Here is a 22,591-nt window from a genome sequence, read left to right on the forward strand (position 1 = left end):
ATAATATTATATATTCTTTCTATATTATGCAGGAAAATTAAATAATGCATAATATAAAATCAATTAATTTATTTTAGATAATTTATCTAAGAATTTATTATTACAATAACATTATATAGTTGGCATATAACTTTGTTGACACATGTTCATTTGTATCCTTGTCCTTATCTTCATATTCTTCCTTTAGTTTAAATTTTCTGTAATAATTTATTAATTTCACTGAGGTATTCTGTTTCTAAGATATGCTAGGATTTCTTCTGTAGACTTTGCCAAAATTGCTTGTCTAGGTTGTTTGAAACAATTTCCAGATAAAGATAGATTCCTAAAAAAAACTTGATGTTATAATATTCATATATGTATTTAATGAATACGATTTACTTATCTCGACTTACCGTAAGTTCTTCAAAGTGCCTAGTTCTGGCGGTACGAATCCAATGTTGTTATTAGCGAGATTTAATATCGCAAGTTTTTGCAATTTTTGAAAAGATGGTACATCAATATCGGTAATTAAATTGTCATTCGCTATTAATATCTCTAAAGAATTTATAGCATAAACAGATTCTGGTATTTCTTTATACCTATATAATATACCAATAAGTTTTAACGAGATTTGACTTACATATGTGTGAATATATATTGTAAAAGCAAAAATTGTAATGCAATAACGTAATTCATATAATATACGTTATTACATATTACATATAAATAGTGCATACTACCATACTGCATACAAGCGTACAATACCTGTTAAATGAGATATTAAGTTCTTGTAAATATTTAAGCAAGCCAAGATTGATGGGAAGTGATTGTAAAAGATTTCTGCTTAAATCCAAAATCTGTAGATACTTATATTTTTCACCAATCCATTCTGGTATATGTGTTAGTTGATTAGATGTCAGTTTTAAATCGGCGATTCTTTCAATTATGCATAATTTATCAGGTAAGATAGACAGCTTATTCCTACTTAAATCCACTGTACCTACATCGGCTTTGCATGCATTTTCAAGAACTTCTTGAGGTAGTTCAGTAAGATTTTGTCCAGCCAAACTGAGCAATTTTGTACTCTGCATTGTATACCTAAGTATAGTAAATTAATTAAAAATAATTTCCCACTGATAGTTCTCACTACAGTAAATATTAATTTAATTAAATCAGATACCTATCTGGATAAATATTTGTACTAGTATCTGCTACCACGTGCTCCTTCACATCCAAGTTTGTACTTTTAATACCCTGTCGTATATGTTTTAAAATTCGAGATGTACCGCATCGTATTATGTCGGTTCTAACATTCTGTATATCATTCCCGTCAATCGCAAATTGTTTTAAATTAGGCAGTAGGCCAATGTATTTTGGTATTCTATAAAACACGACAAATATTATTTCGAAAATATTTCATTAAAGTAAAATAATAATGTATACAAAGTAACATACAGAGTTAGTTTGTTGTGTGATAAATCAAAAATTTCTAGGTACACCAGTTTTATTATTTCTTCTGGTATTGTTTCAATTTGATTATTTCCTAATGTTAATGTTTTTAATTGTCCTACACCTTCTAAACAAGACATATCAATTTCCTATAAATTATGCAAAATAAACATTAAAAATCTATTATATATACATTTTCATTACATATAATGTTGTTATTAATTATAAATTATTATAATATTTTATGAAAAATTAAACAATATATCGTTTTGTAGATATATTAAATGCATTAAGAATTTTCTCTATGTATATAACTGAAATGCGTATATAAGCTATTTATTTCTCCATAAATAATCACTATATATGCTTAGATCAGCATATAATAGTACGTACAGTAATGTTATTATCAGCCAAGTGTAGTACTCTTAATAGTATACAACCAGATATATCAGGAAATGTTGTTAATTTGTTTGATTGCAACATCACTGTTTCTACCTTCCTTAATTCACCCAGAGGTGGCAACATTTCCAACTGATTATAACTTGCATTTAACTTTTGTAATGCTATTTTCAAAAAATATGTATGCTTTTTATTAAATTTTTGTCATACAGGAAGAAGCAGTGTGAAACTGTTTTTCTTCTAACTGATATTATACATTAAACATATGATAAAAAAAATTAAATTAAACAAATCATATAAATAGACACATTATTGTAAATCATACCTCTCATATTTGTTAAATCAGGTGGCAATTCCTTTAACATATTATGACTTAAATCCAAGGAAGTTAGTCTTACTAAATATCCCATTCCAATTGGTAACTCAATCAAGTTATTATATGATAAATCCTAAACATGTGCAACATTTCAGAAGATCAAGTATACAAGTTTGTCTTAAAAACATATAAATAAGTTATTATAATATACCAGATAGGTCAACATCACAAAGTCTCCAACTGCTGGATCGAGCTCCTTTATACTATTATTTTTTAAATTTAATTCATGTAAATCATTTAGCTTATAAAATTCATGTGGAAATTTTTCTAATTTATTATTTGATAAATTTAGTATGTTTAATTTTTTTAAATTTCCTATTTCAGCAGGCAAATCTTCCAACTGATTATTGTGCAGCTGTAAAGATTACAGTTTATTACATAGTGTTTTACATATATGCAATTTCTTCATATATAAAACTGTTATACTTACATATAATGTAGTTAACTCTGTCAAATTTTCTATTTGTGGATCAATTTTCTTTAAAGTATTACAACTTAAGTCCAATGTCTGGAGAGGTTCTTGTTCCCACCACCTTTCAGTTTCTTGTACATAATCAAGCTCAAAATGTAAATCCCTTATTTCTTCTTCAGTTAAATCATTTATATTCCATACTCTATTAGGTACTATAATAGATTTTGTTAGTTTTAACATAATTTAACTAATATGGATTTCAATTTAAACATAAAATATGACACTTTTAAAAAAATAACTTACCTTGATACGCATATGATAATCTGATGATGATACTGTAAATATTGCTTGTTCTATTGCATTATTCACAATCTAACATGCAAAGCTATCTATGAATCGACATAAACAAATAGTTTCATGGCTACAATTGAAATTGAAAAGGTAATATATAATAACATTTATTTAAGGATTCAGATTTCATGCTTTACATATATAAATGGGTGCAAAAATAAAAAAAGGTCCAAAAATGTAATGAATAACTTTTATTGTTTATCAGTAACGAAATTGAAAAATGAATTGCAACTAAAAAGCATTAAGCTGATAAGTATACGTTTATCGCTAACGTAATACTTTCTTTATGATATATATATTGAATAAAATGTATAATATTGTTGTAAGATAATGATATTTTGTATATGTAACAAATGTATAATTTATTTTCTATCACAATAAATAAAAAAACAATATATAAATGATAAATTATAGAAACTATAATGTAATACAGATGTGTGAACAAACATGCACATTATAGTATATGACTACTGCATCGAGATATCAAGCGTCTGAATGATATCGAATAACATTTATATATGTAATTTTTAAATAATATGGATACCCGTAAATAGTCCTCTCGATGAGAGGTTTAAATTTCCACTCTTTCTCGCGGATATAATAATAATTTCAGACAGTTCAGCATTATCGTCATTCTTCGTTCGTTTTTTAAACACTGCTAAATGATTAGCTTTTTTCTTTACGCCACTCATACTGTATCTATCACGTACATTGTTTACACATTGATATCCTCGGGATACGGGATGACTTAATCATGAATGTTCCCCCACTTTGTATGACAACGACATGTAAATCATATAATAATTATATATGCCGACAAAATAGCCAATATCGAATACAAGTTTATTTTGATTACTGAATTCGATCTTTTGTATCTATTGTTTAGCTTATTTGATATAACAAAGAGATTAGAGATAAATACAATCATTGTTTTAATTATTTCGTACTGTAGAAATTTAACTTCCTTATCTACTAAGATATAAATAACTATTTTAACATTGCATAAAAAACGAATAATCATTAATGACTGAAATAATGAGAGAAAATCTCCTTTCTGACACCTGTAATGAATTATAACAGAGCCATTGTAGTAAAGGAAATTTTTAAGTCACAGTACTAGAAGCATTTATAGGAACTTTAAGATAAAATGTTGCCACTAGGATGGTATTATTATCATATGGGGGCGGAATCGGCGGTTTCGATCCATTTGTGTGGGACTGTGGAAGCTAATGTGTAGTCGAAATAATAGTTAAAATTATTAAATAACAAAAAATCAGTCTGTACTACTATTTAAGCAGTATAAAAATCTGAATTGCTTAAAGTGTGAAATCGTCTTGAAACTATAATCTTAAAAGTATACGTGATGCAACGCTAAAAATTTTTTAAATTATTGTTTTTACCACCTCTGATAGTAGCATATTTATTTTTAAATATTTAATCATTTAGTAAAATATTAATTATTCATCAATATGAGTGCGAAATCATCGAATTTTATTATGTTAAAAAAGCATATCCTTTTATTTATATTTATGCTGAGTCAAGTTAACAGTGAACAAGGAGATCATATACATACTACTATGCAGTATACTAAAGATAATTTTTCAACAGAAATTCAGAAGAAAAATCATTTTATCATGTTTTATGCACCTTGGTATGCATCTTATTTTAAAAAGATCTTTTTCTATATATCTATAAATTCATTGGAATAATATTATTACTGATATCAGTGTTATGTAGCCTTTACAATAAAGAATATTTACTTTTTTCAGGTGTGGTCACTGTCAAAGACTGGAACCTACATGGGAACAATTAGCTAAAATGTCAAACTTAGAGGATAAGAATATAAAAATTGCTAAAGTAGATTGTACTACAGATAACAGTTTATGCACAGAGCATGATGTTACTGGTTATCCTACGTATGTGTGATATAGATATATTCCACAAAATATTTGTGACATTATATGATATATACGTATACAATTATAAAGAAATAAACTTTAGGGTTCTTAATATTGCAGATTAAAATTTTTTAAAGCTGGAGAAGCCAAAGGTACTAAGTTCAGAGGTACAAGGGATTTGCCATCTTTAACATCTTTTCTTACTGCTCAGCTGGGTATATCCTTGGAAGTAATTATAAAAAACACGTATATTAGATTATAATATATGATAATACCCAATCTTAGTGTTCAATTGCATTTTTTAAATTTTCTGAACTAGAGTGAAGATGAGGCACCAACACCTCCTGAACCAGTAAATGGTTTATTGGAATTAACGGAGGATACTTTCGACAAACATGTATCTACTGGCTATCATTTTGTAAAATTCTATGCACCTTGGTGTGGCCACTGCCAAAAATTAGCTCCTACCTGGGAAGAATTAGCTAATAGTTTACGTAATGATAATTATGTTAGTATTTCTAAAGTAGATTGTACACAACATCGTAGTGTTTGTGGACAATTTGATATAAAAGGATATCCAACCTTGCTTTGGATTGAAGATGGAAAAAAGGTAAAATTTAAGTATCGTTTTTATCCTTTTTTTTTTTGCAGAAATTAAAATTTTTCTTTTCAAAAATTAATTTCAATAATATTTGGTATGTATGAATATATAGGTGGATAAATATGCTGGGCAACGCACTCATGAAGAGCTTAAAGTTTATGTATCAAAAATGCTTGAGAAAGGAAATGACCAAGCTAACACTAAGACTGAAAATTTAGATAGTACAACTCATACTGTACTCAGTTTAACTGGTGAGAGCTTTAAACATGGTATCGAAAACGGCATTTCATTCGTTAAGTTTTTCGCACCTTGGTGTGGGCATTGTAAACGTTTAGCGCCTATTTGGAAAGATCTTGGGAAAAAATTCTTAACAAACGACAATGTGAAAATAGCAAAAGTAGACTGTACTCTCGATGTAAGTAAAGAATTGTGCAATGAACAAGAAGTAGATGGTTTTCCGACTTTGTATTTATATCGCGACGGACTTAAAGTTTCTGAATACAATGGTGCTCGAAATTTAGACGATCTCACCGAATTTGTATTGAATTATATGCAGCCGCATGACGAATTGTGATTATGCATATTTTTCTTGTAACTAATCTAATTTTAAAGCAATATCATTAACTTAAACTGATTTTATATTTATATTTATATATATATATATATATAACGTTTAATTTAATTATACATAAATGTAAGAAGCATCACATAAAAACCCCAAGGTAACCAGGCCATATATTTTTCATTTTTGTATAAAATATTAAAAGAAAATTATTACAGAACTATTATATTTTTGCGTGAACTAATCGTGTACTTCCAAAATATATTTATAAAATTACTCGTGTTTGCTGTGTTCCTATCAAGCCTGTTAAAAGCTTCAAAATATAAAGTTTATCATTAAATGGTTGAAGGATAAAATGAGCGTAACAACTGCCCACGTTGTTTATCTATGTACAGTGTTTTACGTTTTACGATTATTTCTCGTTCAAGATCACTTCTCGCTTTTACCAAACCTGCCTGCGTATCTTCGGCTCGTTTTAATTCCGCTAACATAGCTGATGTGCGTTCATTAAGTAATTTCACTTCTTCCACCAAACTAAATGAAGCATATTTTACGATAAATATGTTTTGTGCAAAGTTACAAGTAAATTAAATTTATATATCTTATAATGATTATTTAGTTATATTATATTATCAAGTATAATATATAATAGCTCATTGATAAGATACTTACGAGAATTGGGAAGTATCACGGCAACTTTCTACATTACGTCGTTGTAACCTATTCGCTAATCTTGTTTGCGCTACTTTCATCACGCAATCCAATCCTCTTGTTGAATGACGAAGCTCTTCTATAGATTTTTCAGTATTTGCAAGTTCGTGTAAACACTAAAAGAATTCTTATCGTTACGATACGGCAATTTTACGTAATGAATTTTGAACTTACGCGAAGTAGTTCTTTTTCTAATTGTAAACGAATATCCTCAGTAAGTTTAATCTTTTGACTTAAAACCAGATCTACGCGAGTCGCTTGATCTCGGAGATTTTTAATGGAATTCTTATATGTAGAATCTAAAGTAAGTCTTAAATTTACAGATCTCTGCTTGGCTGCTTCTGCATCAGTTAAACTTTCTCGTGTGTAATGTTCATAACTCGAAGGTGTCGATTGTCTAACGAAAAAGAATTAATGATTTATACAAATTTCAAAATCTAATCTAAATTAATGCTAATTGTAAATTAAAACGTTAATTCTGATACATACCCTGCTGGAAATCTTGTAGCTCCGAGTTTCCACAAGATAATGGGAGAATCATTTTTCAGTTGTATATTGCGGGAATCAATGTCATAAGCATCAGTTTTATCAGTCCAATCCATTTCCATTCTTACTTTTGCTGCCTTTAATTCGATTAATTGCATTTCTATATGTTCCCGAGTTCTACAAAGTAAATCGCGTATTTCTGAGCAAAGTGCTACCTCCTATAACAATTAATATGTATTTGCTACTATACGTATGTATATTATTCCTACAATTTTTTTTTTTCTTTATACATTTACTATGTTATTAACGATATTAACTTTGGTAAGCTCTTCCTCTACTTCATCTCTAATAAGGTCAGACTCTAGTCGTTTTGATCGTAATTGTAGGAATTCGCCAGCGATAGATTCTGGAACTGTAAGGAGTGACAAAGAATGCTTTACTCGTCGATGTTCAGCTTCCAATAATTCTATCTCTTTCGTGATTTCAAGTATTAAATGTTCTAATTCAGTTTTCCAACGATATACTTCGTTTGCACGATTTTTTAAATTATCTGTCGATTTCAACTGTATCTTATCTGCTTCTTTATACGATCTTTCGACACATCGTTGTGCATTATTTATAGCAAGTCTAAAATATCATGCTTTTTATTATTATTTGAGCTAATAATATAAGATATCAATGTTAATGTACAGGTTTGTTTGCGTACTGTGCTTCTTGAATCTTCTCATCCGATTGTTTAAAAAATTTCTGATTATGAGCTCTCCATTGAGGTGCTCCAAAGCTAGTTACAGAATATCGATCAACAACTGGTCTAACTCCCGTTAAACCATCTTGAGGTGTAAAATTTACACGACCGGTTGCCCATGGACCAATCGCTTCCATTCGTTCTTCTGGTTGCGCCGGAAGCTCATCTCCTGGTTGAGGAAAATAAAGAGGCGGTCCGTCGCTTTTTTTAGTATAATCTATCCTTGGACAAGGCTATATAAGTTATTTTTTAGAAAAAATGCTCAGAAACTCATTTGAAACAAAATAGTAAAATCAATTACTTCTCTCGATTCATGTAGTAAATAATATAAAAGTTACATAAGTGGTTATCTTAAACTAAAATTTACCGTATCCTGGACTTCGTCCAATTTAGTCGAATCTTGTTCAGTATTCATGTTAAATGTTTTCCTAATAAATTACTACTAAATTTCTACAGCTCTCGAGATTGCATTAACACAAATTTCTGTTTTTATTACGAATGATTTTCGTAAGACAGTAACTATGCTGTCAATATATCCACAGAGAAGTGAGCGAAATTTATTGATTTAATACTCCGTAGCAACGAAATATTTTCTTTGTCGAGTAATTATATGACTTCGGTAATGATTTAGCAAAAGTTATTGAAAGATGATTGAAAATATCGTTTCTATATATAAATATCGTTTCAATGAAATATAAAATGTTATAAACCACAAGAAGTATTCTTTTAAATGCGTTGATTTATCAATTTAAATAATGAGATTATGTAGTTTTATACCTTATAGATTACCGAAAAATATTTATTATAAAAATGTAACGCGTGCGTTTGAACGTCAATATATATAGGTACATATATAGATATGTGTGTGTACATATTTATTTCAGATAAAAGTATGAGCAGATGTAACCTTATCTCAAATAGCTATGCTATTTAATTAATTCTTGTGTCAAAAACTACAATATAAATAATATATGTAGTAATATAAATATTTATTACATAAAAGACAATAGATAAACGTTTTAACAAAAATATGTAGCAATAAATCATGTCTATTGTAAAATATTGTTTTCGTTTATGATAAGTATTTTGTATCTTTAAATACATATGTATGCAGTTAATTGACTTCGAATAAAGTTAGGAGGTTCGTTCTCGTGATAATATTTGATAACAACAAGAAGCAGTATTTAATGCGCTGCTCCATATATGTTGAATTATTTATTGATAGTACGGTGACTACCGCTGAGCGCGTCTGACGAGATACATCTGCAGAAATGAATCGTAAAATGCCGGATATTAAATATACTCAGGTAAATTGTTTAGCTGTAGAAGATATAAAAATTAATTTTTATAAGAAGAAACATATAACCTTTAATCATATCTTATAAAAATTACACATACGTAGTCTATATCTTATATTCTGACAATCATAGATGTTGACACCAGAATAGTAATAAGAACAATAATAATGAAACTTATATTAACATTAACATATTTTCAGTTATTTATAAATAATGAATTTATGGATTCAGTGAGTCGTAAAAAGTTTCCTACTATAAATCCAGCTGACGGTACTGTTATTGCAGATATCTCTGAAGGTGATAAGGTATTATACTTTAATTTTGTAATCTTCATTATATTATGGAAAATTTTTTATATCAAATATTAGGTTATCTTAAATATTTACTTTCTTTAATATAGGCAGATGTAGATAAGGCAGTTGCAGCTGCAAGTCAAGCATTTAGTAGAGGATCAGATTGGCGAAATATGGATCCATCTGTTCGTGGAAAACTTATGAACAAAGTATATTATTTGTTTTATAATTGAATAATATTTTTAATAAGCTTTATGTTAACATTTTTATATTTAATTATAATATTCGGATGTATGTAGTTTGCAGATCTTATTACAAGAGATTTGGAATATATTGCCACTCTTGAAGTCTTGGATAATGGAAAAACATACTCAAATGCAGTTTCCGATATAGAAGCCAGCATAGATACAATTCGTTATTACGCTGGATGGTGTGATAAGATTTTTGGAGACACTATTCCAGTAGGTATGTTTAACATCTGTAAGTAAACGAGCGGTGTTTCATAAATGCTCATGTACAATATTTGTTATTTAGATGGAAATCTTGTTTCACTTACACGCAAGGAACCGATTGGCGTAGTAGGTCAAATTATCCCTTGGAATTATCCTTTTCTTATGTTGGCGTGGAAATGGGGTCCAGCATTGGCTACTGGATGTACTATCGTTTTGAAGCCAGCTGAACAAACTTCTTTAAGTGCCCTTTATGCCGCAGCACTTGCTAAAGAGGCTGGATTTCCACCCGGCGTTATAAACGTTATTACCGGTTATGGTCCAACAGCTGGTGCAGCTATCGCCGAACATCCAGGAATTCAAAAAGTTGCATTCACTGGGTCTACAGAGGTATCTTGTATATATCGTTAATTATTATACTAATTCACAAAGCTATATTAACATTTGGTATATGATTTATAGGTTGGTCATCTGATAATGGCAGCTTCTGCTAAGAGTAATCTTAAACGTGTTTCTCTTGAACTAGGTGGCAAAAGTCCATTGGTTATTTTTGATGATGTTGACAGTATGTTGATAAAACACTTATTAAATTATTAACATATAACAGTATAAGAGAATTAATAAGTATGTACATTAACTTCTAGTCGAAAAAGCAGCTGAAATTGCTTATAATGCGATATTTGCGAATCATGGACAAAACTGTTGTGCCGGTTCACGTACTTTCGTACATACTAAAATTTATGATCAATTTGTTGCTTGCGCTAAACAATTAGCGTTGAAAACAAAAGTCGGTGATCCTTTTGATGCTGAAACTCAACAGGGACCACAAGTTGATCGAGAAATGTTTGATAAAGTTTTAGGTTTAATTAAATCAGGAAAGGAAGAAGGAGCTGTATTAGAAGTTGGTGGAGAACGTCACGGCAATGTTGGTTATTTTATCAAGGTATAATTTTTTAAGTGAATGTTTTTTATATCATTTGTTTTTTTTGTGTGACCATCTTAATGTTAATTTAAGCCTACCGTTTTTTCAAACGTGACTGACGATATGAGAATTGCAAAAGAAGAAATATTTGGACCTGTTCAATCTATTTTAAAATTTGAAACAATGGATGAAGTTATCGAACGTGCAAACAATACAAATTATGGCCTTGCCGCTGGTGTTCTTAGTAAAGATATTGATAAAGCTTTGACGTTTGCACAAGCGGTACAAGCTGGAAGCGTTTGGTAAAGATTTCATAGCAATTCCGTATTCGTTATATGTATGTTTGACAGAGCTTAATGGAACTTTACTTAAAAAAATTATCGTCGAATAGGGTAAATTGTTACGATGCTATCACGCCTCAAACTCCCTTTGGAGGATTCAAACAGTCGGGAATAGGTCGTGAGCTGTAAGTTTGTCAGCATTTAATCAAATGACTTTGAAACAAAATATACATTGTTACCTTTATATTTTAGTGGCGCAGAAGGGTTAAAAGAGTATCTTGAGACTAAGACAATATCTATTAAAGTGCCAACACGTAATTAAAAATATTATGTATGTATTTTATTACTTATCGTTAAAGTTTATATAAATCTATATTTTAATAAAATTATTGCATATATTTTCAAAATTCATTTACAAATGTACGTAAACGTATATAGGAATTATCAATGAACTAATTGTTAATAAAATAACAATGAATAAAGAATCAAACTTTTAACCACATGATTCAAATGATATCTTTATTAAAAACATAAATAATATATTTAATATATTATTATATACGAGTTCTAACATGGTAGTAATCTAATATTTAAATACATCAAAATCATTGACACATATACGCCAAAGTTTCAATATCTTTTATACAGAAAAAATCTGTTTGACTATCTAATCATCTGGTGGAATTCCCAATTCTTCGTCAGACCACTCTATCGGACGTATTTCAGGGAAGTGACCCTAAATGTACAAGAATATAAATCGAATATTTAACATAAAGTACAAAATATGTGTGTGTGCATTATATAGTATAAAATGCAATAAAATGTATCAAATACAGAAAATTATTCATTTAAGTATCTTGTATTTTAAAAAATACTAATTATTGCAAAATATCTTTTCAAATAAAGTATGCTGATGATAATTATATTACTTACAGTAATATGCTCATAATCGTGCCATGCGTTCCAGAAGACCCACCACCATACCACTCCGCTAATGCATTCAGCTATTATTTTCCAATTTCTTTTAGGTTCAGTCACTGTACGATAGGTCCAACTAAAAATATTTGATAATTTGAATCAATTACTTCTTTGAGACAATGAATTTACAATGAGTTCTTAGATGTGCTTGAGATAGGATACATTATACATATTTATTACATATGAATTATATGTATGACATATTATTATGTGTGTGTGTATGTGAATAATTCCTATATTTCTGAATATATTATAAATATTAAAAATTTTACGGTAAATACAAGAGTACACAAATCTAACCTCATTTCAAATAGAGGTTATGTAATATATTTACCATTTACGAATCTGTTGTAAATTCACTCCAGTCTGTTTTCTTCCATTTAATTCATATATGTTTCTCAAAATTGATGGACCACGCGACAGCAACATTTTTCAGCTGTTATAATTTCAATCAATGATCTTGATTCCCGTTCACGGTAAGACCATCCCTACTGGGGATGCTAAGAAACTAACTGATACAACCATGTAAGATTATATAGTATTTCTACCATATACATATGTATATATGTATACTCACCTACTACATATAAATTGCTCCTTTGCAAAATTGTAAAAAACGGTATTTTTATACTTTTTGCATAAAAATGTATCAATCCTGTAATTAATCAATTAACTGCGTATACACAATTAACTTCAGGAATCTGCGTTACCGGCCGCCTCACAGTGACCGGAAATTAAAAATGACCCAAATCTAATCCAATACTCACGATTCGAATCCATGTAGAGTGTAAACCATACGGTAAGTTAAGATTATCAAATTTAAAAAAGTGCTCGTCAAAATTCGCGAGGACGTCACACAACGACAGGTTGACCGAAACTTTTTACACCATATTTCCGTGAAAAACGACACTCATTTTTGGCTTCAGCGATCCTACAAAACCGTAGGAAATGTTATTTTAGTCGAATATTTTGCAGTCTGCGGATACTGCGGTAAGATCCTATTTTTTAATAGTATAATATTTTGGACGCTATTAGTGTATTTGAAAGACATAAATAAGAATTCCGTTCATCTTTGCAAAGTCGATAACAGCGAATGTTTGTTGTTGTAGACTTAACTTAAAAAATAGAATAAACGTAGTTATTGCAAGCTTTTTGTAATAGATATCGTTTGTTACAAAGTCATTTGGTCGCTAAGAAACAAATCCTGCGATGATCTGTTCTTTTCTCACCTTGGTATTTCAATTTAATCAAAATCAAATTCTTGATAACTCAAGGTCTTGATAAAGTGATATTTTCTTCGTGCGTAATATTTCTTCCTTTCATTTCCTGTCGTTTTTTTTTTTATGTACTAATCCTATAAATAAATATGTTACAGATGAAGTACGAGTTTCATCCACATCTGGTTATTTAGCACTTACGTGTCAAGTACGCAAGATAAGGGCTCGTATGTAGAATTCTATGATTTAAAGAAAATAATCAAAGAAAATTGAATTGAACTGTATACAACGTCATTAATTTTTCCGTAGCTTTAATTTGTTTCAGGAACCATTGTAAGATCAATGGATTAAGACTAATATCTCACGTACTATCCATTTCCTTATCACATTTAGATCTTTAGATATAGATAAGTAGAAACTTGAACCATTAATAAAGATTTAGCGAATATCGTGCGAGATCATCAACAACGATGCACGAAGATAAATTGGAATATCGTTACCCGTTTTTCGTTTTCAAACTATTCCGAATAACTTTATTCGCCAAAATTAAATTTTTTACTCTCCTATGTAACGAACCTGGCTTCGACTGTCTTTCGTCGTAACTATTTTTTTTTTTTTTTTACGAGATTAATTTAAGGCTACTTAACAACTGATGAAAGTCGTTCGAACATATCAGCTGCGAGATACTCGCCATTACGAGTGAAACGAGCGGGCTCGAAAAAGCGAGGGTAGTCTCGAGGTTGAGTCGCGAGCGAGCTGACTCTCATTGGTCTATCGCAGGGTTTACGATTCGCGATTAACCATCTGGTTCACGGTAGCAACCCCTGAAGGTATACACGTCATTGGTCCTCCTATCGTAACTTTTCCCCAACGTGCGCCCTAATAAAAGTTTTATAGTGGCTTCCGACCAATATCTTTCCTCGACAAAACGCGATCTCCCAAGTACTATACCTGGATTCGTTACAGTGATCGTGTATAAAATATGTCTACGTACGTATTTTTTAAACGAATTATGATTATATTACGATAAAAAAAAAATGGTGATTTGCGAGAACCTAACGGGTTACCCATACATTTTATTTTTTACTAGTATAAACTAAATGTTTCTCACTGTCGTGGCGGATTAACGCGACATATTTGCGAGGACAATCGTGCGAATTGAATTATAACCGACCTACAGATATGTCTATCGTGATTTAGAGCCGCATATGTGCAAATTTACTTTACTCGTGCAAAGCAGTAGATAATACGTAGCGTATCGTACGAAAGATACGAGATCGTAAAAGAATATTCGTTAAGAAAGCGATAAACGAGACGAATAAGATAAATTTGTACATACAACGCGTCCATAGAGTCCTCTTGTAAACGCGAATCAAATGTTCTTCATTCTTGTGGAGCAAAATCTTATATCGAGATCGAAGTCGAATTATTACGCGCTCGTGCATGCATGACGTGATACCGCATCCTGATTGTCGATTTATAATTTTACTATCGCAATGGTAGACTGGTGTTTACAGGCGTTCTCGAGAGACCGGAATTTATTGATGATCCGTCGAGGGGCTCGCGGTACGTTTTACGATACCACTTGGAGGATTTTTATCTAGCCACCCGGCAGCTTTTATCATTTGAAAAACGCACCGTTTGCTGTTTTTCCTTTATCGTCCAATAAACTCGGTTCAATTGCAAATTCCTGGCCACGCGAAATGTTCTTCCGTTATCCGTCGCACTCCAAGCGGAGGAAACGATGTTCGTTCTGGCCACCCATTTGTCGGATAGTCTGTTTAGCAAGGGAAAAAGTATGGATAGACTTTAGTCGTACTCGTTCCGACGCTTATCGTATGTAGAGACCCTTTGCTTGTTTGGAGAACGTTGTCAGAAAATGATTAAACGGATCGATAGCTATTCTCCCTGTAGAGAACGATTCAATGCGAAATCCATTACAAAGGATAATCGAGGAGATCATAGATCGGTACGAGAAGCACCAAATTATCCAACTTGCTCTGAATTATATACATGGCGGCCTATGTGCATAAGAGAATAATCGTAACTTTTCATTCTTTGTCATAACGAAAGGAAAAGATGGTCAACTCCGTTTCACTTTTTTCGTGTCTGAGAAGAAAAATACTATGTCAAGCGTGACCAGCAGGAAACTCGTAGGTCGTAGACGTACCGAGTAATCTTTACGCATAAACAAATTCCCTTTTCGTCCGAAAACTTTAAAAATTAATTCAACAACGTAGGTCTAGCCCACTGTACCTATCTGCGTGACGATATCTCCTTTCCCGACGAATTTTCACACTTGCGATCTTACCTTTCATTTCCATATGGTATTAGACACGGCGTTTCAATATCGTTTCTTCGATTACTCATCCCGTTGAATTGCAAATAAATTAATAAATACAGGCGATCGGGCTTTCAATGGTTGACGCCGAGGAGAAAGCATGTTGCGTCGCGTCGGTCGGCCACGTTATCTCGAGCACACCCTTCGCGATAGTTTCACCCTCTTTTCGTACCGCCCCTTCTATTGCCAGCGTGAGCGTTTCACGAGGATTATATCAAAAGCTAAAGGGTGTTACCATGGATACACGAGCAGCCATGTTGGTCCAGGGGCGTGAGAGACGGAAAAGCCCTATGAAAAATTCGATAATTCCGGGCTGCCTGGAAATGGCGATGTATCTACTTGCGAGACTCGTTGTCCGAGGAATTTTCAGATAAATGTAATTAAAAGTAGGAAGCAAAGTATCTTGTCACGTTGCATTTCCTATTCCGGTCGAAGCGATATAAAAATGTTTGACTCGCTCTAAAAGCCTACTCGCGATCGATATTCAACTTATGTTTTAAGAACGTTTTAAACGTTGACCTTGTGTCGTAGAACGTACGCAATTGTTTCTCACTTGGTCGCTCGAACAAACTTTTGTACGCGTTGATTTATTTATTTTCCTGACCGGTGAAAAGACATCGCCCCGTTTAAGTAGAAAAAGATCGTCGCGAATAAGATTTCACCAATCACACGCGATAAATGGTAAAAAAAAAGAAGAAAGAATTGCGAGTACATTTGGTGTTTTGGGCGTAGCAAACGTTACGCAACACGCGTCCAACTGAACCGCAGAATCGAAGCAAACTGGTACCGAGGAGAATCGAAGACGAAAACGAACCCCGAGAAAAAGATAAAAAAGATAATAAAACGGAGCTGAGACGAAGCCGTAGCTAAAATTGTAAAATATAATACGGAGATGCACTCTTTGAGGTACAGGTAGAATATCGCGACGTGGAATTCCTTCCACCAAAGGATTTAGATGAATGGACGGTCGGAGTTATGTTTTTATTGCACCTGTATGACGGCTACTCCGAAAACTTCCGATTGAAAGGAGAGGTGCAGCTGGAACCGAACGCAGCCGAGGCGTGTAAGAAAAACGTCGAAAAAACATATAATTCTTCCGATTGTGAAGAAAATCGGACAATCGTACGGAGTTTGAGAATTTTTATCGAAAGATGTTCTACCTGAGCGCACGATCGAAACGCCAAGTAAATATCGCATTAGGATCGAGTTACTAAGAACCAAGTCGCTCTTTCGATGTACGCGACAGAGGAAAGTTAAAAAGATAGAGAGGAAAAACGCGTAAGTTTTCACAGTTGAATTATGGTTGACAAGAACGATGAATAATTACAGCGTGTACGTCGCGATAGGCGACCGTTATCAAGGAGATAAAAAACGTTTGATAGAAAAATTCGTAACGCTCGACAAATATACGCGTCGAACTCGGTCGACTTGTTGAGCGATTGACCAACCGGTACTCGTCCAAATGACACGCTGTCATCTCTCTATGTAACGCACAGTTAGAACGAAAACGAAGGAAAATGCGAGGGCAAGGACTTTGCGAGGATCAAGGAGAAGATGTTGGACGGGAGCGTGTAGTTTATAACGGTCTTCTTTACACGCTAATATCTTCCGTTTCCTTGGAAACGATCGCGGAACGCGTTTCTTCTCGAGCAGTAACGTCCGCCAATATGTCTCCCCTACAAGCCTCAGGGTGGCAATCGTCGCCCCCGTACGCTACCGATGTGGCAACAGCTGCCGAATCGTCAGTTGGTTCGACCGATGCATCCGGAGGACCGATAAGAGCAACATTCGCCTTTCTTTCGAGACGTCAATCGCGCGTTTTGTCGTACCGTTCGTCCATTGGAATCGCGATTGGACGTTCTCGAACGTAAGTTTATAAGCTACGGTATTTCACGATTGTATTTTCTCCACGACAACCGTCTTCCAATGTCGATGTGCGCGAAACGTTTTATTAGAGCACGTGACTTCTATTCCTTATTTTTATTCATTAGCTTCGCGTATTCTTCATTCTTCGTCTTCCGAATAAATTTCAGATAACGCGAAGATACACGAAATTATTTTGCGAAAACGAGCTACGGTTTCAAGGATAGGATAATGCTAATTTTTCCGTAGTATCTATGTAACCGCGTACAAATATATTCGTTGCAGATTTAAAGCGCGTGGAGCAACTCTTGTCATTGTATTTTTCTTCGCGCTTTAACGGCTCGCGACTATGGCGATCAAGCTCAGAGACGTTGCCAAAGCAATTACTTTCGCTCGTCTAAGAATATGGTTGTCCAGCCGGTCATCAATCATCGCTTCATAAATCTAGCGAGATCCCAGCGTATTCGACAAAACCCGCAAGAAGATCGTAAACGTAACACCAATGGAGATTAGTTTACATCGTGATCGCGGTTTCTCGCATTTTGTTGGTCGAGGGGCTGTTATCGTTGTTTAGAAATTTTCCTCGTGTTATTTGTGCAAGGCCTTTGCACGGAACACGGTTGCGTCGTGAAAAGAATAAGAATATTTTGCAAATAAAGAAACGCTTCGTTTGTATCACGGCACTTTACCGAATTTCTCAAATTTCGCGCTATCGGTTTTAGTAGCTCGATCGCCGTTTGTGTATTTGTTCCAGTAAGATCAATTTCTGGAAACGAGAAATACCGGCGATCTTTCCATCTTTAAACGTTTCTCTCTATTATGCAAATAATCGCAATGAAGACAGAGTTGAGGAAACTGCGTGTTTTCTGGACGAGCCGAGAAGAAGCGAGAAAGCTTGTGCGTACCAACATATTCGAGTGGACTCGATATTTTCGGTTCGTAACGTTTTATGAATGGTAATAACCGGCAACCCTTAGAGAACGTTACAGCTTTTTCTTTTGGAGAAATCCATACAGCGCGTTCTAAGAGCTCGATACTTCGTTGTAACTTCGTTGTCGAGAGACCTTTCTTGCCTAAAATTGTAATTTATTTATTGAAATTTAACTCGATTCAGTTTATACTTGATAACTTAAAAAGCATTTGGTATTTACACAGGCAGAAACGTTTCATTTCCGAATACTATTAAAAGTTATAACATATTTTAACATAAATCAACGTAACAAAAGATTCCTCGTACGATCAAATATATTAGACGCGTCTATCTGATATCATAACAATGTACATATAACGTTACATAGCGTATAACGCGTAAGGATATTTCGAATTAGACGAAAAGATTTCTTCAAATTTCCTTCATTGGTTATATTTTCGAATTCGTGTAGCACGCTAGGTCTGTATCTATGCTCTATATATTTAATAATATAACGTAGAAAATACATATGTAGTTTGCGAATGGTATTAGAAATCTATATTATCGACTGTTTGCTGCGCAGAAAAGAAGTTTGGGAGAGTCGTCGTAAGAGGGCAGACGCGTAGGACGCGTGCTACCTACGTTACCGTCGTTTAAACAAGGCAATAGTAACCTGTTATAGAATGCCTTAGAATCCTTCGAAGATACTCGTAGTCTGTCCAACGAGACGAGGCAGTAAACGTAAACAAAACTTGATTGCAGCCACGGCAATCAAATTTTATCTACGTTTACTGTCTCGTCTCGTTGGATAGACTGTGTACACACGTATTTACAACGATTTCAAACGATCGAGGATCGATGAACGTAAGTCAGACATATTTGTTTATCCTATAAATGATATTATCTGCAATATTTTGAATTAACAAATATACACGCATTTCTTTTGTTATTCATAGAGCTTTAGCGCTCATAGAAGTAACGATATTCGACGTAACCAGTTAATTCACGTTAGATTGTAAATAAAAGTAGTCGTTTTTCCAAACATACAGGTTAGAAGATATCGCATAGTACGAGGTATCGATGTTCCACGCAACGTCGCATTCCAAGTCACGGAGTAGTCGTAATGTTTGCTTTTCCTCGTTCGACGAATTTCACGAGCGTCGTTTCTACTTGGAGACGGCGCGTATGGAAAAAAGGCAACAAGGCTAACGGCGAAGGTTGACCGAAAGGTACGAACGACGGAGCTTTTAAAGCTGCACCGCGTATTTGTTTGCGAGCCGTGTTAATTCGTCGAACAAATAACCGGCGACGGCCCTCGGACCACGAACGATTCGAAGCCGTTGCAAATGATCAGTTCCTCGCGGGCAATACGTGTAACTGCATTGCGTCTCACAGTTCCGTCGCGTAACCTTTGAAAAAAGGCAAATCGACGCTGCTTCGTGTTGGGTGCAGTGATGTCTCAAGCAACGGACGCTTCGTGTCGAGTATACGTTAGTTGCTCGCGATGAATTATCGAGGTACTTTCTTGCTAACCTCTTTCCTTTCGTACATTACTTACCCTGTTATCTCTCCTTTCTGTTTCCGTAATGTCCGTCATGAATTTTACGGTCACGGTGCTAAGATTTATAATCTTCGCAGCGTTTCGACGAATCAAAGTTCGTAGCGGTAACAAGGCGAAGCAACGCCGATCTTTAAATTACAACTATCTGCTCGCTAGAAGAGAAAGGAACACACAGGTTTCGTATTCGAAAGCGAATATTTATACGAATATTGTACGAACGTCGCTCGACTACGAATCGAAAGCGTGTTACAAGCAGCGATTTCTTTCAGTTCGATCTCGAGTCGGTTTTCGTCGGTTTACTCGAGCTGCTCGACGGCCAAGCTACCTCCGTATCGCGACAGCCTGTTCGATCGAGGTATGTTTTTCGACGCTTTGAATCGAGGAATGAGCATTCTCTCTTTGTAAATGCCACGACTCCGATAGACGAAGTTGGTTCCGCGACGAAAACGCGTCGCGTGGTTATCGGAATTACGCGAGCCCGTAAATCCGGCGAAATACAGCTAGAACCGCGGAAAAGAACAACGAAAGAAGTGGATACGCGCGGAATTTTACGATGCCTCGTGGCCGTGTCGGGAATCGACGAAGAAAACTGCCGCGTCGCGCGATAGGGGGACCACGCGAGCACGCTGTTTTTATAATACACGTTAAATAACTTTACGAGGCCTCGAGTATCGTGGCAAATTGATTTCGTAACGACAATCGCGGAATTAACGTACGATAAAAGTATCATGATGGCAATTAAGCGAAGCACTTGTTTAACTGTGAACCGCTGACGATGGTTCAGTCTCGCTTCGGAGCGCCGAATGAACGATACGCAAACAGTATTCGATCATTTTAATTTCGCCGTGACGTTCCGCTTGCCACGGCGTCGATCTTCTTCCCCGTCGCTTCGATCCACGAGAATCGGAGTTGCGCCTTTTCGCGAGTTTCGCGTTTGCGTTTCCCCTGCGAATTCCACGTTTCCGATATTCTACGCGAGCTACTCTCCTGCATGTTTTCCTCTCCACTTCTTTTCTACTAAGTTTTTACGAACTTTTGCGAAGTTACATAAAAACGCTTTGCGAGATATACGGTACGAAATTTCTCTATGAACTTTCTCAAGTCGTTTAAGGACCGCGAGGTTTTCGAGTCGAGACGCGAAACAGCGATACGCTGAATGTTCGAATTTACCCAGTTCTCGGTCTACCAACGAACACGCGTAACAGCGAAAGTCATCTCATCGCTTGCGTAGATATCGAAACGAAACGTGGTGACAGAAGCGAATCGGAACGACGCTTCTCTTGTCCGACAGCGGGATTTTGCACGCGCGTGGCGCTTGTGTATACAACTATTAAGTGCTTACATTTATGCCTCTCATAATTGGCTTCGTTAAATGAAGAGAGTGACCGAGGAATTAGCTTGCCGGTAATAACCCGGCTATTTATTAACACGTGAAACGAGACGTTATAGGTCTCGCGAACGAATACGTCCGACACACGAGGTGAACGTCTTCTTTGTTCCGCTTTCTTTGCATTTTGTTCGTCCATGTGACCGTGTGGCTGTCAGCGACCATACTTTTCGTTAACTCACCGCTGCATCTTATTCTCTTCGTTGTCGCGCAAATTCAATCGCTCTGCGTTAAAAACGACTCGAATGTCGCGAGATCGGCGATGGAGAAGACGGATGTTCTAAATATACGACGAAGCGTGTATTAGCTTTCTTAGGAAGGGTTTCAGAGTGACGGAAACGTTTTCTTTCACGCTGGATCGCGTTAGTTTTCTCGTTTGCTTTGGATTTTCCCCGGCTTTTCCTCCCAACGATCTCTTGCTCGGAAACATCTTGCCCGGTATCGTTTGTTGTTTCGTCGAGAAAAAACTGACCTGCTGGCCTACATTCCATCCTGTTTTCACTTCCTGCCGCTATAGAAGGATTTTATGAGTTCGAGAAAAAAGGATCCTCCGACTCAAAGATTTCGCTGTTCTCTTTGTGTCTTTTCGACCGAAAACATTTTATTTCGTGCGTTCGGTGGTCGAGAAACAACGAAGACGATACGCGGAACGAGATAACGGCACGGATTTAAATCTCTCGCTTTTGCACCCCGTCTAAGTATTCCGAAGGGTGCGAGACCTCTAAGAAGGGGAGGAATTAAACGACGAATTTTAACCAACGATGAAAATTATATGTTCTACGTTCGAAATCCTTAGCCGCGTGTTTATTCTAAATATTTTGGAAAAAATGTAACGCGAGACCCAGGGAGGGAGAATTAAGCGAGGAGTTTAGGCAGCCGAAAAATGTCTTTCATCTGGAAGGTAACGACGACAGGGACACGAAACACCGACATTCCACGCTCGTGGAATGCGCGGGTGAAACGTTGAACCGCGCTCAATCCGCAGAAGAAAAAGCGTGATGGGCGAGGGTGGGGATTTAGGAAGAGGTAGATTTACTATCAGACGGATTTCATTCCTCGAGGGTTTAGGCTTTCCAAGCAATCCTATTACCAAAGTCAAACGTGATTTAGGATCTTGGCCTT

The 22,591-nt window shown here is 34.6% G+C and overlaps 5 protein-coding genes across 6 annotated transcripts; 2 read left to right on the forward strand and 3 right to left on the reverse strand.

Annotated features, from left to right (window-relative positions):
• Nucleotides 1-54: 54 nt before the first annotated feature.
• LOC117209561 (leucine-rich repeat-containing protein 40-like) lies at nucleotides 55-3,798 on the reverse strand. Its single transcript, XM_033451731.1, has 10 exons — nucleotides 3,511-3,798; nucleotides 2,634-2,827; nucleotides 2,355-2,558; nucleotides 2,153-2,276; nucleotides 1,822-1,991; nucleotides 1,435-1,577; nucleotides 1,160-1,360; nucleotides 745-1,077; nucleotides 393-578; nucleotides 55-322 (listed from the first exon to the last, which is right to left on the reverse strand). Exons 1-10 carry the CDS (start codon nucleotides 3,656-3,658, stop codon nucleotides 217-219), a joined length of 1,809 nt encoding a protein of 602 aa, XP_033307622.1. The 5' UTR covers nucleotides 3,659-3,798; the 3' UTR covers nucleotides 55-216.
• Nucleotides 3,799-4,127: 329 nt separating this feature from the next.
• Nucleotides 4,128-6,303, forward strand: LOC117209585 (thioredoxin domain-containing protein 5 homolog). The gene is made up of 5 exons (XM_033451780.1): nucleotides 4,128-4,617; nucleotides 4,736-4,882; nucleotides 4,985-5,093; nucleotides 5,184-5,474; nucleotides 5,578-6,303. Exons 1-5 carry the CDS (start codon nucleotides 4,436-4,438, stop codon nucleotides 6,037-6,039), a joined length of 1,191 nt encoding a protein of 396 aa, XP_033307671.1. The 5' UTR covers nucleotides 4,128-4,435; the 3' UTR covers nucleotides 6,040-6,303.
• Nucleotides 6,182-8,631, reverse strand: LOC117209576 (tektin-4). The gene is made up of 7 exons (XM_033451767.1): nucleotides 8,337-8,631; nucleotides 7,931-8,202; nucleotides 7,542-7,851; nucleotides 7,228-7,442; nucleotides 6,913-7,135; nucleotides 6,700-6,854; nucleotides 6,182-6,561 (listed from the first exon to the last, which is right to left on the reverse strand). The coding sequence occupies exons 1-7, from the start codon at nucleotides 8,382-8,384 to the stop codon at nucleotides 6,363-6,365; spliced, it is 1,422 nt and encodes a 473-aa protein (XP_033307658.1). The 5' UTR covers nucleotides 8,385-8,631; the 3' UTR covers nucleotides 6,182-6,362.
• Nucleotides 8,632-9,130: 499 nt separating this feature from the next.
• LOC117209568 (aldehyde dehydrogenase X, mitochondrial) lies at nucleotides 9,131-11,995 on the forward strand. Of its 2 annotated transcripts, none has more exons than XM_033451745.1 (11): nucleotides 9,131-9,276; nucleotides 9,468-9,572; nucleotides 9,668-9,769; nucleotides 9,860-10,025; nucleotides 10,095-10,399; nucleotides 10,472-10,574; nucleotides 10,654-10,952; nucleotides 11,025-11,233; nucleotides 11,323-11,397; nucleotides 11,465-11,526; nucleotides 11,861-11,995. In XM_033451745.1, exons 1-11 carry the CDS (start codon nucleotides 9,241-9,243, stop codon nucleotides 11,881-11,883), a joined length of 1,485 nt encoding a protein of 494 aa, XP_033307636.1. In that variant the 5' UTR covers nucleotides 9,131-9,240; the 3' UTR covers nucleotides 11,884-11,995. The 2 variants fall into 2 exon arrangements, with proteins under 2 accessions (XP_033307636.1, XP_033307646.1); XM_033451755.1 differs by having other exon boundaries at nucleotides 9,132-9,276; nucleotides 11,465-11,543; nucleotides 11,861-11,950.
• LOC117209593 (NADH dehydrogenase [ubiquinone] 1 beta subcomplex subunit 2, mitochondrial-like) lies at nucleotides 11,700-12,866 on the reverse strand. Its single transcript, XM_033451792.1, has 4 exons — nucleotides 12,768-12,866; nucleotides 12,525-12,702; nucleotides 12,146-12,266; nucleotides 11,700-11,948 (listed from the first exon to the last, which is right to left on the reverse strand). Exons 2-4 carry the CDS (start codon nucleotides 12,617-12,619, stop codon nucleotides 11,880-11,882), a joined length of 285 nt encoding a protein of 94 aa, XP_033307683.1. The 5' UTR covers nucleotides 12,620-12,702; nucleotides 12,768-12,866; the 3' UTR covers nucleotides 11,700-11,879.
• Between the last annotated feature and the right edge of the window lie 9,725 nt (nucleotides 12,867-22,591).

This window comes from Bombus bifarius, unplaced genomic scaffold (genome assembly GCF_011952205.1).
Source record: "Bombus bifarius isolate JDL3187 unplaced genomic scaffold, Bbif_JDL3187 scf7180000007968, whole genome shotgun sequence".
Classification (NCBI taxonomy): domain Eukaryota; kingdom Metazoa; phylum Arthropoda; class Insecta; order Hymenoptera; family Apidae; genus Bombus; species Bombus bifarius.

Coding starts and splice junctions, on each gene's coding strand:
- LOC117209585 (XM_033451780.1), top strand. CDS start 4,436: ATGAGTGCGAAATCATCGAATTTTATTATGTTAAAAAAGCATATCCTT. Junction 4,883..4,984: donor GATGTTACTGGTTATCCTAC/GTATGTGTGATA, acceptor TTAATATTGCAG/ATTAAAATTTTTTAAAGCTG. Junction 5,475..5,577: donor GGATTGAAGATGGAAAAAAG/GTAAAATTTAAG, acceptor ATGAATATATAG/GTGGATAAATATGCTGGGCA.
- LOC117209561 (XM_033451731.1), bottom strand. CDS start 3,658: ATGAGTGGCGTAAAGAAAAAAGCTAATCATTTAGCAGTGTTTAAAAAA. Junction 2,277..2,354: donor TTGTGATGTTGACCTATCTG/GTATATTATAAT, acceptor GCACATGTTTAG/GATTTATCATATAATAACTT. Junction 1,078..1,159: donor ACAAATATTTATCCAGATAG/GTATCTGATTTA, acceptor TACTATACTTAG/GTATACAATGCAGAGTACAA.
- LOC117209568 (XM_033451745.1), top strand. CDS start 9,241: ATGAATCGTAAAATGCCGGATATTAAATATACTCAG. Junction 9,573..9,667: donor ATATCTCTGAAGGTGATAAG/GTATTATACTTT, acceptor TCTTTAATATAG/GCAGATGTAGATAAGGCAGT. Junction 11,234..11,322: donor GTACAAGCTGGAAGCGTTTG/GTAAAGATTTCA, acceptor ATCGTCGAATAG/GGTAAATTGTTACGATGCTA.
- LOC117209593 (XM_033451792.1), bottom strand. CDS start 12,619: ATGTTGCTGTCGCGTGGTCCATCAATTTTGAGAAACATATATGAATTA. Junction 12,267..12,524: donor TTACAACAGATTCGTAAATG/GTAAATATATTA, acceptor AAATATTTTTAG/TTGGACCTATCGTACAGTGA. Junction 11,949..12,145: donor ACGATTATGAGCATATTACT/GTAAGTAATATA, acceptor TTGTACATTTAG/GGTCACTTCCCTGAAATACG.
- LOC117209576 (XM_033451767.1), bottom strand. CDS start 8,384: ATGAATACTGAACAAGATTCGACTAAATTGGACGAAGTCCAGGATACG. Junction 8,203..8,336: donor TGGACGAAGTCCAGGATACG/GTAAATTTTAGT, acceptor TAACTTATATAG/CCTTGTCCAAGGATAGATTA. Junction 6,855..6,912: donor TAGAAAAAGAACTACTTCGC/GTAAGTTCAAAA, acceptor GAATTCTTTTAG/TGTTTACACGAACTTGCAAA.